Source organism: Microcaecilia unicolor, chromosome 6 (genome assembly GCF_901765095.1).
Source record: "Microcaecilia unicolor chromosome 6, aMicUni1.1, whole genome shotgun sequence".
In the NCBI taxonomy this organism is placed as follows: Eukaryota; Metazoa; Chordata; class Amphibia; order Gymnophiona; family Siphonopidae; genus Microcaecilia; species Microcaecilia unicolor.
The window spans coordinates 302,577,893-302,596,378 of record NC_044036.1 but is presented as its reverse complement, the minus strand read 5'-3'; the positions used below and the strand labels follow the sequence as shown (position 1 = coordinate 302,596,378).

At 44.5% G+C, this 18,486-nt stretch overlaps 1 protein-coding gene across 1 annotated transcript in view; it reads right to left on the bottom strand.

The window, feature by feature from the left end:
• Positions 1-485: 485 nt before the first annotated feature.
• Positions 486-18,486, bottom strand: part of METRNL (meteorin like, glial cell differentiation regulator) — a 44,372-nt gene continuing 26,371 nt past the window's right edge. Inside the window, exons 3-4 of the mRNA XM_030208049.1 lie at positions 4,358-4,417; positions 486-1,314 (exon numbers count right to left, since the gene is read on the bottom strand). Coding sequence (XP_030063909.1) covers positions 998-1,314; positions 4,358-4,417 — 377 coding nt within the window. The 3' untranslated portion in view covers positions 486-997. The remainder of the gene's footprint in view (positions 1,315-4,357; positions 4,418-18,486) is intronic.

Genomic DNA, 18,486 nt, shown 5'->3' with positions numbered 1-18,486 from the left:
GGGCACAAGGGTGAAGGTTTGCTTAAGGTACCTAATACCATTTCTTGAGCCCAGTGTAGTAATATGTGCACAGATGAGTTACTATTATGCTAAACAGTTTTTAAAAACCGTGTATGAAAAGAAATAAAATGTTCTTAGGTTACTCATCTCCCAGCCCAGTTAATCATAATATGAATGTATGATATGCTCTCATACAACTAGATAACCAAGGGGCTCATTTTCAAAGCAAGTGCTTTGAAAATACGCCTCTATGTAATTTAGTTGACCAATACTGAGATGGCTGTGGAATTTTGATCTAAAAATAAAATAAAAATGATTGAACTGAAATGTGAACAAACATCTGAAGAAAAATGTCCAAGGCATAAAAAAAGTAGCAAGTAGATGTGTCATTTCGAGAGGATTTAGCTAGAGTGGAAATGATTCACGTATCTGAATACAACAGATTGCAATCAAACCTTTATAAAAAGAAAATAAAAAGCAACAAAACAAGTTTGGCTCCATGTATTTCTGTCATAAGAAATAACTTCAAACTGTACACCAAGCTTTTTACAAAGCATCAATGTTAAACGTTGTTTTAACTGTGCTCTATCACATTTACAAGATTTCATACAGATTCAAATGCTACACTGTTTTAAAGATGGTTTTTAAAACATTAGTATTCAAAAGATACAAAGGCAGTTTTTGCTTTCTTAAGACATGGGAATTTCTTTAAAAAACAAAAAACAAAAGAAAGAACCATAATGCAATAATTTAGTTCTCATTTACATGAAGAGGAGTTGCTTAAAATTTGGCCTTGGTACCGACGAGCCTGTTGGTTGTGTACCTCTGGTGCTTTCAGCGGTTTATCAGTACACTGTGTACCGAAAGTCTGCGTGACTACCACCTGTCAAGCAGCTTTTTTTTCCTCGTATTGCGTCTTCTGCTGGATGCCTTGCTATCGCCACAAAGCGGCCCAGTCCATATTCTATAAGCCAAGGGTCCCATCAAGGAGCAGGCTTCACTCTGTGCCAACTTCACATGGGTTTATCCCTTTGTCCTTGGCCTCTCTGTACATCCTTTGGAAGTCTTTATACCGAGGGGCACATCCTAGTCTTGGCTCCCCAAAGTGCATGCGTCCCATGAACAAGAAGTCCCCCTCCCCTGGTTTTACCCCGCATTCCAGCAGGGTCCGAATCTGTCCCACCCAGCCTCCTGGCTTCTTCTTGGGCATGAAGATTTTACTCTTTTGTCTATAGAGTTTTTCCACATTGACATCTATGATGGATTCCTGCTGATCCGCATAATCCGTTACTTTGCCGATAGATCCTTTAACAACTGATAAGAAAACAAAAAGCAGAGGGAAGAGGATATTAGTGATTGATCTGGAAGCACTTAGCTGTGAGAAAATCCTAGAAGCAGGAATCATACATAGAGTATAGCAAATTCAAAGCAGCTTAAAACAATCAGATACTTGTATTCTATAATACTGGGTTTGCGGTAGTGTAGGCGTGGGTTTTGGGCATGCACTGATCCATTTTTTTAGCGTGCCTGTAAAAAAGACCTTTTTCTTTTGCCGAAAATGGACGTGCAGCAAAATGAAAATTGCTGCGTGTCCATTTTGGGTCTGAGACCTTACCGCCAGCCATTGAGCTAGCGGTAAAGACTCACACGGTAACCGGGCGGTAATGACCTATGTGCGCCAAATGCCACTTGGTGTACGTCTGCTACGCGCGCCTGAAAATAAAAAATATTTTTCAGACGCGTGTATCGGACGCACGCCAAAAATGAAATTACCGCAAGAGCTACGCGGTAGTTGGACGGTAACTCTATTTTGGCACGCATAGACGCTTACGCAGCTTAGTAAAAGGGCACCTGTGTGCATCTTTAGTGAACACCCATACCCTTCTCATAGCCATGCCCCCTTTTGAGTTGTGCACTATAAACTGCGTAAGGATCTTTATAGAATAGCGCTTAGCAAGGTGTGTGCGCAAATCTAAATCGCTGCCTCTTAACGCTAATAATTCAATGTTAGCGCCCAATTACTGGTGCTAATAGGCTCATCAGTGAATTTAGTTGCTTGTGCATCTCAGTCTTTGGACTGGTTGTGGCTAGAGAAAGATAGTTAGAGCTTATAATTCCAGCTTCTATTCTTAGAGGTTTATATATTATAAAGTTTAGGTGTCTGATTTTTGTATCATCAAAGAATCCATTTTTGTGTTTTGTAGCACAGGTACCATTGCTGGGTACATTTTCTGGTGGAATCAAATACACACATTTATGCAGCTGAGGAGTAAGCATGAAAAAAATAAAAAAAGCACAAAAGTACAGTGAAGCGACAAAAGCATTAGGGTATGTGGAGGAGTTCAGTGTTAATCCTATTTACTTTATCACCAGAGGCGGCGTTGTTATATTGGTCAAATTAATAAAATCAAAAGCCCTGCTTACAGCATATAATCCACGAACAATGAGATCCTGTTCAGCACTCATTTTTTGAATGTCAATTAACTCCCCTCCACAAACCTCTTTAGGAATGTCTCCATTTGAATTATCTCAAACAATACATGCTAAATCATATTAGTGTTGACTAGGATCAGATGTCTCACAGATACAATGATGCCAACTTAACTCCCTGCCACATTCCCCGAGACCCAAAGACAGCCAGTGAAAACATGGTGGAGGTGCAAAATAAATCCATGATTGTAGCTCATAAATCACAAGCCTTGCCCAACATCTTTGTAAGCGATTTTGCTGAAGGGCTGTCTGGTAAGGTTTGCCTCTTTGCGAATGATACCAAAATCTGCAATCGGGTAGACACCCCTGATAGTGTCTATAAGGAAGGATTTAATGAAGCTAGAGGAATGCTCTGGGATTTGGCAGCTTTAATGCTAAAAAATGCTGGGGAGATATGATAGAGAAATTTAAATACCTACGCACCACAAATGCATAGGAGAAGAATCTCTTTCAATTGAAAGGAAGGCTCTGGAACGAGGCGGCATTGGATGAAGGTAAAAGGGGACAGACTCAGAAGTAACCTGAGGAAAGGGTGGTGAATTCATGGAACAGCCTCCTTGTGGAATTGGTGAAGATGAAAACAGTATCTGAATTCAGGAGAGCTTGGGACAAGTACATAGGATCTCTACGGGAGTGATAGGGAAAGTAGATGGCATGGATGGGCTTTATCTGCCTACATTTTTCTCTGTTTCTATACAGAGAGTTTAATCCAGTTATTCCAAAACTGGGCTCTGCAGAACCCTCTCTTCAAGAGTCAGGGCAGGAGCAATCTCCAGTTACTCCTTCCCATGCCGGCTCTGCTGACAAAATGGCTATCAGGACCTCTCTCATGAGACTGCCATGGGAGGTATTGGCAGCCATTTTTTCTGCGGAGCTGGCGTAAGTGGGAGCGACTGGGAATAACTCCTGCTCCCTCTAGATTACCAACAATATGGTAGGCCAGGGAGGGGGTGCAGAGGCCCTAAGTGTGGTTCCAGGAAAGGGGGGCTCCTTGTGGAGAGGGGGAGGAAGCGGGGTTACTTGGTGTATGAAAAATATTTTAGGGGTTTCACCATAGAAAAAAAGTTTAGAAATCATTGGTTTAAATCAGACCATTAGAGATTCCTTTAAAATGAGGGGCAGCAAAATCAACCAGTATTAAAAATATATATATATGCAGCCTTTAATGAAATCCCTTTTTTGTGTGAAAGCTGCTTAAGGTGTTGGGCAGTTCATGTGCCTCTCTGGCTGCAACAGCTTGGATGTTTTTCAATAAGGGGTGATTTTCACTATAGAAATTGTTGTAAGCATTTTTGAGTGCTTTTGGGTTCAGGTGCCTCAGTGTGATGCCTACGTGATGTTGACAGCACACTGTCCCCATCTCCTTCAGTACATTATGGTGGGGGGTGGCTGAGTGGCAGCAGTTTGCAGAACGTCTCTCTTCAGCAATGAGTTAACTCAGAAGGGAGATTCCTGCGATTTCATTTTTAGCTGCTACGTGAATTAACTAAGGTTTAATGAAAAACAGACATCAGGGCTCTGCTTCTTTGGTATTTCCTCTTTTCTTTCATTAATTCCTGTTTTTCTTTAAAATGTCCATCAAGTACACATCTAATCCCAGTCACCTTTTCTTGTGTGTCAGCTGAAAACACCAGCTCCCCACCTTAAGAAACCTCTTCACCTCTACCCCTATTTCAGCTGCCAGATCCTTCTCTAAAAATAACCAGGCCTCCCCCCTCCTCTGAACACTGGGAGCATTTAGTTATAAAGGGGACACTGCTCATTTCCTGTTTGCATTTCAGCTGCTGAATGAGGCGGCAGAGGCAGCAGCCAATGGAGCAGGATAAAAAAAAAAAAAAGCATTACTGCAGAAATATATATTACTCACCAAAATCACTAGTACAGGCAGCCAGGAGGACCTCTGTATCACTGCAAGGACGACAGGGTGCTGAAAAGAGAGGGAGAAGAAATTAACTTCAGTCTATATAGCATGAAAAAGACACAAAAGGAAAACACTTCAAGGGAAAGCATCTTGCATATATACAACCACAGCAAAGTGACAATATTCAAATTAAGGAAAAAAATATCCTAGATCCCTGGGTGATACAAGTTAAGACTAACATGACTGAAAATCAAATCTCATGTCAAGCTGAAGCATCTTGTACTCTGGATCACCCTTCCACTGTGTGTGGCTAAACACGTGACATAAATTGCACTGTTCTAATCCTGGTAATGCTCCCATTTACCACAAGAGCATTGATAACATCAATTTAATGTGAGGCTGCTACAGGACAGGATATGAGGCCCAAAGATGACAAAACATTTAAACTCTCCAAACAGCTCTTTGCATATGAAAGTTTAAGACTGTGCTGCTGTTGTAGAAGAATACAGAACAACGGCAAGTATCTTGCAAACTCAGTGCAAATATTGTTAAAAACAAGAAGCCTCAAAGAGTGATTTCAAATTGCACAAACCCCCATTTAAATATTAGTTCAGCTATGTGGTATTTTTGTGGCATAAACCAAAGCTCACTGAAAGTTTAGAAAAACCACGTCTAGGAATACTCTGAAAACCAATATTTTTTTTGCATAATTTCACTTCCCTTTCATGTATTTTTGCCTCTTATTCGTGAATCCTTAATGGTGCTGCAGCTAAGAATTACAGCACTAGACTATGGGGTAGGGTTACCATATTTCCGGATTTACCCGGACATGTCCTCTTTTTGAGGTCATGTCCGGGCAACCGGGCGGGTTTTGCCAATCTGCCCGTTTGTCCAGATTTCTGGACAAACAGGCAGATTGCTAGCCTCCCCCCTCCCCTTACTTATTACTGCCCTGGTGGTCTAGTAACCTCTTCCGCCTTCGGGCCAGGAAAGAGCCCCCTCTTTCCTGCCCAGGCGCTGATTCAAAATAGCCGCCGAGAGTTGATGTGACCTCGTGAGACTTCAACTCTCGGTGGCCATTTCGAATCGGCGCCGAGATCACCAACAGGAAGGATGCATGCAGGGCAGCACTCCGGGCAGGAAAGAGGGGGCTCTTTCCTGCCCTGAAGAGGTCACTAGACCACCAGGGCACTAGTAAGGAAAGGGGAGGGGGTTGACGGGGTGTGTGACAGGGGGAGTGGAAAATGTGACAGGGGGCAGAGCGAGGGTGTGAAAGGGGCGGGGCAGGTGTGTGGTGGGGGCGGGGCATGTGTCTTCCTTTTTGGGGGACAAAATATGGTAACCCTACTATGGAGTCCTTTTACTAAGCTGTGGGGAAAAAAACCCACCTTAGCCCGCCCTTACGCAGGTCATTCCTACACGCTAAGGCCATTTTTACCATGGCCACAGAAACCCTGATTGTCTATTCATTTCATTAATGGCTGTGTGCTAATGTTGCCATTAATGCGTGGCCATTTTTAAAAATTACCACAGCAGCACTTACTGCCACCTTGCCCAGGATTTTGTAGGTGGTCAGGGCTCCCACGTTATCCGTTCGCTAACATAGATGCGCTAACTGCTTAACACAGGAACACCCACACTCCTCTCTTGACACATCCCCTAAAAAATTCCCCCCCAAATATTTACCGTTCGGTTAGCATGCGCGCATGCAAACACTAATGTATGACACTTTAGCGCATTCTGTGTAAGGCCATTCTTGCTGTATCTTTCAGATTTTGTATGGTATTGCCCCTGACTTAATGTTGCTTCTTGTTACTTTGCCTTCTTGCAATTCAGTCCTTGGCGCAAGAGACTACCTGCGCCTTCATTTTCCTACGTGTAAGAAAGTAGTTTATAAATCTATATATTCAGCTACTTTTTCATACCAAGGTACAAAATGGTGGAACTCCTTGCCGGGCCCTGGGCAGACCAGTTCAGTGCCCCCCCCCCCCCCCACCTCCACCAGCCCCCACCACCATAAGTCATAATTTATCAGTATAAGAGGAGGTTTAGAGCTCTCAGAATCCCACCCCACCCCATACCTTCATATGCATCCACCACGTTCCAGTAGAGAGTGGCAGACAGCGGCAGCAATTTTCATATCCTGTCAGCTGCTGAGTCCAGAGCCTCCTCGCTGCTAAATCCCACCCTTGCGGAACCAGGAAGTAACATCAGAAGGGGGCAGGACGCAGCAGCGAGGAAGCTCTGGGCTCGGCAGCTGACAGGATATGAAAATTGCTGCCGCTGCCTGATGCTGTCTACTGAAATGTAGATGCACATTAAGGAGTGGAGTGAAGGAGTGGCCTAGTGGTTAGAGCACCAGTCTTGCAATCCAGAGGTGACTGGTTCAAATCCTGCTGCTGCTCCTTGTGATCTTGGGCAAGTCACTTAACCCTCCATTGCCTCAGGTACAAACTTAGATTGTGAGCCCTCCTGGGACAGAGAAATATCCAGTGTACCTGAATGTAACTCACCTTGAGCTACTACTGAAAAAGGTGTGAGCAAAATCTAAATAAAATAAATAAAAGGTACAGAGCAGGGAGGTGTTTCAAGACAGGAGGACAAACGTGCCAGAGATGCAGGACCCCTGTGCCACCGCCCCTGTCGCCCTGCCTAAGACCACCCCTGATCAATGCAGAATCCCGCAGGATTACTTCCCCAGAATTATACACAGACAAGAACGGCTCATGCAGCTTTGTGTTCTGTGTGTTATTTTCTTGTATGCAATGATGGAGCTTGCTCAATACTTGCACAAAATAAGCGCCCAGGATTCTGGAGACAGAGAAACAGCACTCAACTTTCAGTGAAGAATCATCAATTTTTGGACAGACTGGATGGATTATGCAGGTCTTTATCTGCCGTCACTTACTGTGTTACTGTGTAGAAAGGTAATTAGAAATGTGGGGTGGAAATTTTTCCATTGCTAAATTTTCATTGGTTTTGCGAAATTCGTTAGTAACGCCAATGCAATATCAGGCAAGCTTAGAAATTGTTTCAAATTTGTTTCACTATAACATTTAATCATTTATTTATTACTTAGCTTATACCTTTTCACTAATAACTCAAAGTGAGTTACATTTCAAAATGATTGGGGTGCCAAACACAATATAAGCCTTCCCTGTATGCAGTGAAGGAGATTGCTCAATTCTGAGGGTGCTCAGCTCCCTTACATTTGGCTCCTATATTTTGGGTTCTGCTAGGTACTTGTGACCTGGATTGGCCACTGTTAGAAGCAGGACACTGGGCTTGATGGACCATTGGTCTGACCCAGTATGACCTGTCCCTGAAGGGCTCATAATCTAAGGACTCTGTTTATTACGGTGCACTAGCGTTTTAGTGCACACTAAACACTAAAGTCGCCCATATGTTTCTATGTGTGATGTGGAGGGGCATTTTCGAAAGAAACGTCCAAGTTGCGATTTGGACATCTTTGTAAAACATCCAAATCTGTGGGCGGGGAAAACTGTATTTTTGAAAAAAGATGGATGACCATCTTTTGTTTCGAAAATACCAAGGACGTCCTTGGATTTGGGCGTCCTTAGACATGGACGTCTTTGACTTTCGGTGATTTTCAAAACCAAAGACATCCATGCCTAAAACATCCAATTTGTAGTGCACTGGTCCCCCTAACATGCCAGGACACTAACCAGGCACCCTAGGGGCAGTGTTGCCAGGTGGAAAATTTTTTTCCCACCCAATCCAACGCAAAAACAGCCGAAAACCCGCCCAAACTCAAACCCCGCCCCTGACACCCCCACCCCCGCGTCATCAATCCGCCCCCGCCGTCACCAGCCCCGCCTCCCCCGTCATCGGCCCCGCCCAAAACGTCACTAACCCCGCCCAAAACGTCACTAACCCCGCCCCCGTGGCCGAAAAAACCGCCCGAAAAACCGCGGAAAAGAAAAAAAAGAAGCCCAAAAAACCGCGACCCGCCGCGGGCAAAAATTTCCCGCGGCAGGTCGCGGAAAACCGCCCAATTGGGCGGTAAAACCGCCCACCTGGCAACACTGCCTAGGGGGCATTGCAGTGGACTTCATAAATTGTGCTGAGCCCCCCAACCCCCTCCCCCAAAACCCACTACCCCCAAATGTACACCACTACCATAGCCCTTACGAGTGAAGGGGGCACCTAGATGTGGGTACAGTGGGTTTGTGGTGGGTTTTGGAGGGCTCGCTATTTCCTCCACAAATGTAACAGGTAGGGGGGTATGGGCCTGGGTTCGCCTGTCTGAAGTGCACTGCACCCACCAAAACTGCTCCAGAGACCTGCATGCGCTATCATGGACCTGAGTATGACATCTGAGGCTGGCATTAAGGCTGGCACAAAATATTTTTAAAGATGTTTTTTGAGGGTGGGAGGGGGTTAGTGACCACTTGGGGAGTAACGCGAGGTCATCCTCGATTCCCTCCAGTGGTCATCTGGTCATTTCCGGCACCTTTTTGTGCCTTATTCGTAAAAAAAAAAAAACACATCCGGGTGAAAAACGTCCAAGTTTTACTTTAGGACGTCCTTGCTTTTTTCAATTATGGGTCAAAGACGTCCAAATATTAGGCACGCCCAAGTCCCGCCTTCACCACGCCTCTGACATGCCCCCTTGAAATATGGATGTCCTTGGGACGGACTGCATTTGGAGACGTCCAAAATCGAGTTTCGATTATACCGATTTGGACGTCTCTGGGAGATGGACGTCAATCTTCCGATTTATGTCAGAAGATTGACATCCATCTCTTTAGAAAATTAGCCTGTTAGCATTTAGCATGTCCTAATCATTAACACGCCCTAAAAACGCTAATATGGCCTTAGCGCTGCTTAGTAAAACAGGGCCCTAAGTTTTGTTCCTGAGGTAATGAGGGTTAGGTGACTTGTCGAAGGTCAGAAGAAGCATCATTTGGATTTGAACCCTTGGCTTCCCTAGTCCTCAGCCCATTGCTTTAACTACTAGGGTAATCCCATATTATGGGGAGAAATTGAATGAAAAGGTTTTAATGATCTGTATTTAACTATATGGCTATTTGAAATACTGTGCTGTGGAAAACTTAATTTTTTTTTGCCTTTTTTAAAACTAAATATATAGGACAAACAACATGCCAAATAAGATCACACATTTAGGGCATCTGGGAATTTCGCACAGTAAAATGTTCTGAAAACATTTTATGTAGATTTGATACAAATAATATCAGTTATAAGACAAATTCTTATTTCAAAATCTTCTGGAAAACCCATTTCTCTGAAAATAATTAAATTCAATCAAGTTGCATTTAAGCCTTTTCTCTTCCATATTGGTACCATGGGTCTTAAAATGCCCCTCAGAACAGCACCCTAACTCAGGTCTTCCTAATTCAAGAAGGTGGAAGAATGAAGGAGATTGAATTGTTTAGGTCTGATGGGGACACAGAAGTCAGATGATACTACGTACATCTTGTTCTCCATGCCTCCTCCTGTCTCACCTTCCCCCAGCTGGTTGACGCTCACACTTGAGCAGCCCTGTCACACCAGTTCTAGTAGAGTTTAGCAGGAAGATGAGGCAAGGAGAGCTGCAGGAAATAAAGTTCTATAGATAAGTTTATCACATTTTCTTTTAAGCTCAGAAATATGACCACTATGTTGAACTTCAACAACTCAAAATTCACGTTCATTGTTGATTTAAATCTTGAATTGATAATGAATGTGACAGTTGGGCAGACTGGATGGACCATTCAGGTCTTTATCTGCTGTCACTTATTATATTACTATGTAAAATTCCTTCAGGTTAAAGGGGGGGGGGGGTGGAGCATGTCTCTCCACCCCCCCCCCCCCCATATGCAATCATTTTCATCTAAATTTAACTGTTGAGATATGTGTGATTAAACTACATTAACAGAGAAGCAGGATGCTTACAGAAATGTGTCATCGTGATACTGCCTACACCCAGCTTCTTGTTCCCTGTTTGAATGACAGCAGTTTTCAATTTTATGACTCACAGAGTTGTTTTCTCTTTATATGTCCAAGACGCCCAAATGAAAAGGACAAGACTAACCAGTTTGATTCCTTCTATGCTTCAGTGGCCCAACAAGTCCCTGTTCAGTCAACAGAAAGCACCGTTCAAAGCCCAGATACCGAAGACTGTGCCTTGTATCTGTTAGCTGCCAAACCCGCCATTCTGAGAATCCCACCGACAGAAACCTGAAGCTCTCCCGATGGCCTCTACTCACTTTTCAACAGAAGGGATGTAATTACATCATTCCCCATGGACCTGCACAGCCATGTTCAGCTGCTAGGAGAGACTTAGCCTCTGAACCCGAGGTTACCAAAGGCAGTGTGGGTTTGCTAACAATAGGGCACACTTGTTGGCTAGCAGACTTGTTAAGCAGACCGTCTTGTCCTTCCCAGCCTAAGGAGGAGACTGCTATTCCAGACCTCACAGTAAAGGCATCACTGAAGAGGGTGGCAGGTTCTCAGAAAGGCACCCAAAGAAATGAGGCAGGACATACAACAGCTGGCTTTAGCCTACAGGCAACTAGTAACCAGGTTTGCTCATAAGTAGCACTGTTGTGTGAAAATAGGGGGAGGTAGAATGAAGAAAAAGGTGCAAAGGAGCACATATCATCTAAATAAAACTGAAAATATACAAGTTTGCAAAAGAGATAAGACAGGTAGGGAAGAAACTAGTTAGAACACTCCATGGCAGAGCACAAATGTTCATAGTTTAAATAATAAAATGCCAGACCATGAGATCCCAATGGCCAAGCCAGGTTTTGGATACTCTTGGTGTCGGGACAGACATAGTGCAATGAGTTCTATGCCTGGATACTCCCAGTATATACTGTTCCCCAATATCCAGTTACTCACTCATGAAAATCTGCCTCAAGCTTCTCGGTTGAAAGTAGTTTGCACTACTGAACACTCAGCTGAGATTAAGCACTTTGCTGTTACAGTCCAATGTTACATATTTCTATGAAACAGCTTGTTATAGTAAACAGCACAAAATGATAAGGGAGGAGTACATGTAACGTGAAACCTGTACTGCGCCAAATGTAAAAGCCATTCAAACACGCCCTGCTCATCTTTCTTTAATTCCCTTTGAAATGTTGTCAAATCTTTTCATATAACCCTGGAAGACTCTTTAAAAGCTATGGTCCTGCAATGATCACATATCTGCATGATACGTACCTGCATTCCCATGCTCTACTAAAGCTGTGTATCTCCAGGGCCAGATGGCTTCTTCAGCTGCCAGAACAGCACCATGGTTACCGAATCTTTTGCCTCATCACCGCCACTATTCTATTAGCTTCTGACCCATTTCCTTCCATAACCTGAGAGTTTACCCTCTTTCAGTTGTATAACATGACCCTTTATTCTCGCGCTTTCTTTCCAGAGAAAACTATTTGCTCCTTTTATAATTATGTTTTGTTTTAAGGAAGCTGGTGTAGAAGTAAAACATAAGTTGAACCTAATGTTGTTTACAAAGTAATCAAATGCACAGAAAACACAGTAAAGGCCCTTTTATCAAGCGGCAGTAAAAGAGGCCACGTCAACTCTCGGCAGCCATTTTGAATCCCGAGACAGTCACAGCAACAGGATGCAGGGCAAGGGCAGTGCTCCGGGCAGAAAAGAGGGGGCTCTTTCCTTCCCCCGAAGAGGTCACTAGACCACCAGGGCAGTAGATAGTAAGTAAGGGAAGGGGAGGCTAGGATAGGCCCACCGCCCGCTTGTCCAGAAATCTGGACAAACGGGCAGACTGGCAAAACCCATCCGGACGCCCGGACATGTCCTCAAAGGGGAACCCTTACCACCACCTATTTAGGGAGGTGGTAAGGGCCTCTACGCTACCCTAGCAGTAACTGGGCAGCATGCTGCGCTGCCCGATTATCGCAGGGTAAGGCCCTGGTGCAAAAAAAAAAAAGACCCTGGAAATGGCACCAGGCTCCTGCAGGAGTGCCCATGGCAAAGCAGTGGCACAAGTACCGCTGACTAAGTTACTATAATGACAAAAAAACAATGTACATTTCATTGTATTTGTAGATGTATCATTTTGTTTGGAAAAACAGCCTCCTCATCTGAGGTATGCCCTGACTGTTCCAGACAGTATGGAGCATTCTAGCTTTTCCTGTGCAAAAACGGTACATTGGGACTCCTTAACCCAATGTTGGTCTGCTTGAAAGGATTTGCAGTTGCCAAAAGAGTCACATGCATCATGACTGGAGTAGCCTAATGGTTGGAGAATCAGGGGAGCCGGGCTCAAATCCCACTGCAGCTCCTTGTAATCTTGGGCGAGTCACTTAACCCTGCATTGTCTCAGGTACAAATTGAGACTGGGAGCCCTCCAGGAAGAGAAAAATACCTACTGTGGCTGAATGTACATCACTTTGATAGCTTTCAGGAAGTATATAAGAAATTAAAACTAGAGGCCAGTAAAAAGGCTCTGACTGCTTACTTTCACCCCTTCCAGCTATTTAAGGGACCCTTTTACTAAAGTTGAGCACACACCAAATGGTGAGCATCCTATTTTATACCGATGGGCCATGTTGCACTTAAATAAGCTTTAGTAAAAGAGCCCTAAGTTCATAGGAAACAATGGGATGAATCAGATCCCCTTAGCTGCCAGCTTCAATCTGATGTCTGAATGTGTGTGACCCTGTCATTTCTCAGGACCTTCAGGCCCCACCACATGTTCAGCTTTATTTCAAATTTACTCTACTGCCTTCAACTGGCTAAGCAGGACAAAGTGGTGTACAATCTAACATTTATCAGAAAGACAGAACTAAAATGGTTGACCGGAAAGGTATCATTCACATAGCATACCCAAAACAGAGAAAGCTTAACACACTGAGTAGCAGCGGATGGACAGCACACACCGAGCATCAAACCAACTCAGCCTGGATATGCCTGCTGAAACAATCACGCCTTGATTTCCGCTTTAAAACGGATTTGTCGGATTGGAGTCAGCAGAAAGAAGCCTACACAGGTAAAACGTTTGGCAGTTGAGAGGGGAAGGGAGGAAATGAGGAAATGTGCAAAATTTGGTTGTGTGTGCTATAAAGGACAAAGCAAACTTGAAAATGTGCCACAATTTTTTTAAAAAGGTCGAGAAGCATTGTGCTAGACGAGACAGGCAGTCCAGCCCTCAGTATATTGAAAAATCAGTGGACTAATACTGAAAAAGCCAGTGTTTCAGTTCCAAAGAAGTAGCTTCTCCAGTACGTTACCACATTGATTTCACTATATTTAGTAATGGTGCATCAGCTCTCATTAAGAGTACAAGGCAGGGAGAGGGTGGGGGTGGGGGCGGGGGCAGGCAGGTTAGCCTACTATTGCTATGAACAGACAATATCATCTCCATCCTGCACAACTTACCACCAGTCAGTGCACCAATAAGCTTTTTTGAAGAACCTTTCAGTTTGTAACAAGGGCGTAGCCAGACCTCAAGGGGGGGGGGAACAGAGCCCAAGGTGGGGGGGCACATTTTGGTCACCGCCCCACTGCCACCCCCTTCTACGCCACTGCCTCACCGCCTCCCCCTCCACTGTAACATCTTGGCTGGCAGGGGTCCCCAACCCCCGCCAGCTGAAGCACTGCCGTAAATAACTTGGTTAGCAGGGGTCCGCAACCCACCGCCAGCTGAAGACTTTGTCCAGCTCTGGTCTATGTCACCACTGCATTGCCTGGCCTGCTCTCTCTTCCCCTTATGTCCGGCACGCTCCTTTTAGTGAAACTGAGCATGCTCGATTTCACTAGAAAGGAGCGTGCCCGACATGACGGGAAGAGAGAGCAGGCCAGGTAATGCAGCGGCGCCACCTCAGACTGGCACTGGATGAAGTCTTCAGCTGGTGGGGGGGTTGGGGACCCCCGCCAGCCAACCAGAGGCCCAGAGCAAATGGGGGGGGCCCAGGCCCCACCTAGCTACGCCACTGGTTTGTAAGCCTGACGAGAGAGAGAGAGATCATGCAACTTGCTGAGGTCGGTGGTTAAGGTACTCAGAAAAATTCTTAGAGGGTCCCCTACGTGGAAAGTGGCAAGTTGGGTCACAACCAAAAAATGTCCACTTAGCCCAGCAGTGGGTGCTTCAGGGAAACTGGATAAGAAACAGGACACGCACTGCTCTACACATGACCTATCCTTTCTCTTCCGTTTCCAGAAGCTATGGTTTATGGGCACACTAAAGTCACGATGGCATCTCCAACTATGCTCTAACTACTGTTCCACAAAATGTGGACACCAGGTTCAGCCTCTGAATACAGTGAGAAAAGTTGATGGGAGTCAGTTAAATTGTAACCTAGGAAGGCGTTTGGTACAGAGAAGTGAAAAGGTTATATAAACCCCAAAATCATACAGTACATGCTTTAACCACACTGAAACCCAGAGAGAACTGAATTAATATCGCTAACATTCTATGCTTTTCACCAGACCAGTGCGGGTATGATGTGAAGGTGGGCTGGTTCGGTGGCAAATGTTTTCCACCACCGTGAGGAAGAGACACTTCACCAATTGAAGCATGTCATCTGACATGCCCTACCATGCCGCAGCCAGCAGAAAATATAGTAAAACCAGACTCCAAACCAGCTGAAAGCGAATATTAGTCACCTCTCCAAACCCAAGCTCAAGGCAAGCCACATCACAGGTACAGTACGTATTTAATTAGCCTCTGAACATTATTCCTATGGAAATTACCATTTTTTTAAAATCACGACCTGTACGCTGCATTAAAACAATCTCAGCCCAATGGACTGGAATTTTCCAGTTCTGGTTAAACGCAGGATTTAATGGCTTCTAATATCCGCAGATCATTCCTAGCTACTGAAGTCAAGAACATTTTTAAGCGGCAGGCCTCAGGTCTTAGCTGTAATCTACAAATATCATCAAGTGAGGAGTTTTCGTTAAAGTTTTACTGACTGAGCGTGCCAAACTTCGGGTAGGGCGTTAAGGGTGTGCAGTGGGCAAAGCCAGGCCTCTCACAAATGCTCTGTTCTGAGCCACTTAGTACAAACTACTTGTTGATAGGTTTCTATGGCACTTTTCAATCAAAATCAGGTAAAAACAACCACAGGCTTAAGGAGGAAGAATCTATGGAAAACTCCTAGGAAAAACACATGAACTTTCCATATTATTCCAAGCGCTATGGCCGGCTTTTAAGATGTTTGTGCCCAGAGATAATTAATAAGAAAAATATATATATATAAACGTTATATTGTCTCTTGTAAGAGAAAGTCATATGAATTGCCAAGAAAAACTCAGACCCTCCCAGTGCTGCCTGGCAGTGCATATTACATCTCAAGAACACAGAGCAAATTCAAGCATATATTAGTTGTAGAGATAAACCATGGGATAGGGGCATGGCCATGGGGAGGGGGTCCTTGGATCTGGGCCCCCCCACAATTTAGGTTCAGGCCCCAGGCTGGCAGGGGTCCCCAAACCCTACCAGTGGAAGCGATCCTCCACTCGCAACTTACACTTTCCCTTGGCCACTGCCAAACTGCTCCCTCCCCCAGTCAGTTTTCATGAAACTGAGCATTCGCAGGGGAACGGACCTCTCCCGTGCATGCTCAGTTTTGCAGAAACTGAGTATGCACTGGAGTGAGGGGAGACCTGACATAGAGCAACCACCCAAAGAACACGCAGGCCACGGGTGGAGAAGGTCTTCTTAAGGCAGAGCTTGGGGACCCCATCAGCTCAGGTATATGGGAGTTGCGGGGGCGCAAAGAATGGTGGCAGGGCATTGAAAAAGTTTGACACCCCCCCCCCCCTTACTTTTGGGTACACGTCAGTTTTGGGATACCCAAAAGTACTTAGATCATGCCCCGTAACCTGCAAGGGTGAAGGCCGGAGTTCTTTGCTACAATGCAACTTCTCTTTCGCTTTTATCATAAGTTTTCGGGATGTTTTTTCTTTTACTCTCTTGTCTACTGGTCTCACATGACTCCCACTGTGTATAGTTTTTAACCGCTCTTTTCGTTTGTGCATACAAGTGGGCTAGCCTCCCTCCACCACTGTTATATTCCTTTAGAGCACTGTCTAGCATTTGACGCATCATACATCATCTCTGTTGCTGTGGCTTTGTTTCTTTTATGATCTCATATTTCCCTTTATTTTTCAATAAAACCACAGCGCTTTTGCCCAAGTCCTGAATAGCAAGTAATAGGGAACGGAATCTGCATTCAAACGTTACAGACTTTCCTGAACAGACTGTGCCTGAAGACAACATTTCACCAAATAGAGAGCTAAGAAATGGAGCTATGTCACCAGGACAAGCACTTTCACTGTTGTAAAATGTGTCCTGGGAGCTGTAAATGTCCTGAATTAACAAGGGTTCAGATTAAGAGCAGTTTTCTCAGTGCTAGAGCATCCATTTATGCACTAGACCACTGGCTCTGGGTTAGCTTGGAATGAAAAAAGCATCCTTGAAGGTTTTCCAGACAAAGAAGAGCTTGCATTTTGTGGTGACCCTGGGGTGACCAGTTTTCAAAAAACAGCTTAAAAAAAAAAAAGAAATAGCTTCAGAGTTAGCCTGTGGAGCTAACTGCCACAGGTTACTGTGGAGGTAAATTGCATGACCAGTGTGACAAAGGTACTAAAAGGTTTGATAAATTCTAACATGCCACCATACCCGAAGGCTTCAAAATATGAAATATGTGTTTAATAATAAGTGTTGCACAGTATTCTTAACTGTGACAGCAGAACATTGATGGGCTAATGCAGAAAACAGGCATTACAGTCACAAACTGATGCTTAGCACCTGGGCTTCCTAATGCAAGAGTAATTCCAAAGCTTTGCTCCCCAATATAGCAATCAATTAGCATGCAAACAGGCCCGACGCAAAACAATGTGCGCTCACAGGACGGAGTGCACCGGAAGCACGTGCACATGGGTCTGTAGACAAATCAGCACCCGGAGCTGCGTGTGCATAGATCCGTGCAGATGCTGCAATGCTATTCTTTGCATAAAATGTTTGCGATACCAATATTTATGGGCAGAAAAGCATTCCAGGGAGGGAAACCCACCTAGGTGGATGAACAACAAAATCCCACGGGATCAACAAAGCGCTAAGGAAAGTGGGAAGTGGACCGATGACTCCAGAGATTGGGACAGCTGGATCAATGACGAGACATTTTATTACAGACTCGACACATCTGTGTTTCGGCCACAGGCCTGCCTCAGGAGTCTCCGTAACATATATTTTAAAGTAAACTGCCACAGGAAAAAAAAAAAGAAAGTATGGTCTTAAAAAAGACCTTTGGAAAGCTTTGTGGCTTGAACACACAACAGCGCGACACACAGCTCTGTCAGCTCTGGGTGTCGATACAAATTTTTTTGTGCTCATATCTGTGAATGCAACAACTCTCAACAGTCTAGTACGTTGCTCTTTGTTCTAGCACACCTTCCCCTCGGTTGTCTTTTCTTTGTAACTCGTGCTCTTTATGGAACCCAGAAATGAGTTGCAGGTCTTATGTGCTCAGGAATAAATCCTCACTAATGCTGACCACGGAACGTGCTAACTAGAGAATGACACAGGGACAAAGTTTGTCCCTGTCCCCATGGGTTCTGTCTCCGCCTCCACCCCATCCCTGCAGGTTCTGTATCCGTCCCTGCTCCGTCCCCCGTGGGATGTGTCCCCGCCCTGTCCCTGTGTTATTCTCTAGTGCTAACATTTTACACCTCTTCAGACCTTGTGTTAAAGCTCCAGCGCTGAGCCCAGACTTTTGGTCTTCTGCGCACGCTCTCTGTATCTGTGCTGAGCAGCTAATAGATTTAACAGTATGAATTTAAATGTATTTAATACATTTATACCCCACATTTTCCCACTAGTTGTAGGCTCAATGTGGCTTACACACAACCGTAGGGTAGGCTACAGTTCAGAAAGTATAAATGAACAATGTAACAGTAGGTTATTAAGCGTATAGGTATCATATAAAACAACAAAAATAACAAAAGATAGTACAGGGTGATACAAGATAATAAGGTCCATGGATTTTGCTGAAAAATTAAGATTAGGTTGAGTCTGGAAGGTATGCCTTTTTGAACATGGTGGTCTTCAATTGGTGGTTTTCATGGTGGTTTTCTGAAATTTAAATAATTCTGAGTTGATTTTAAGGTTCTGGGTAGTGCATTCCATAGTTGTATGC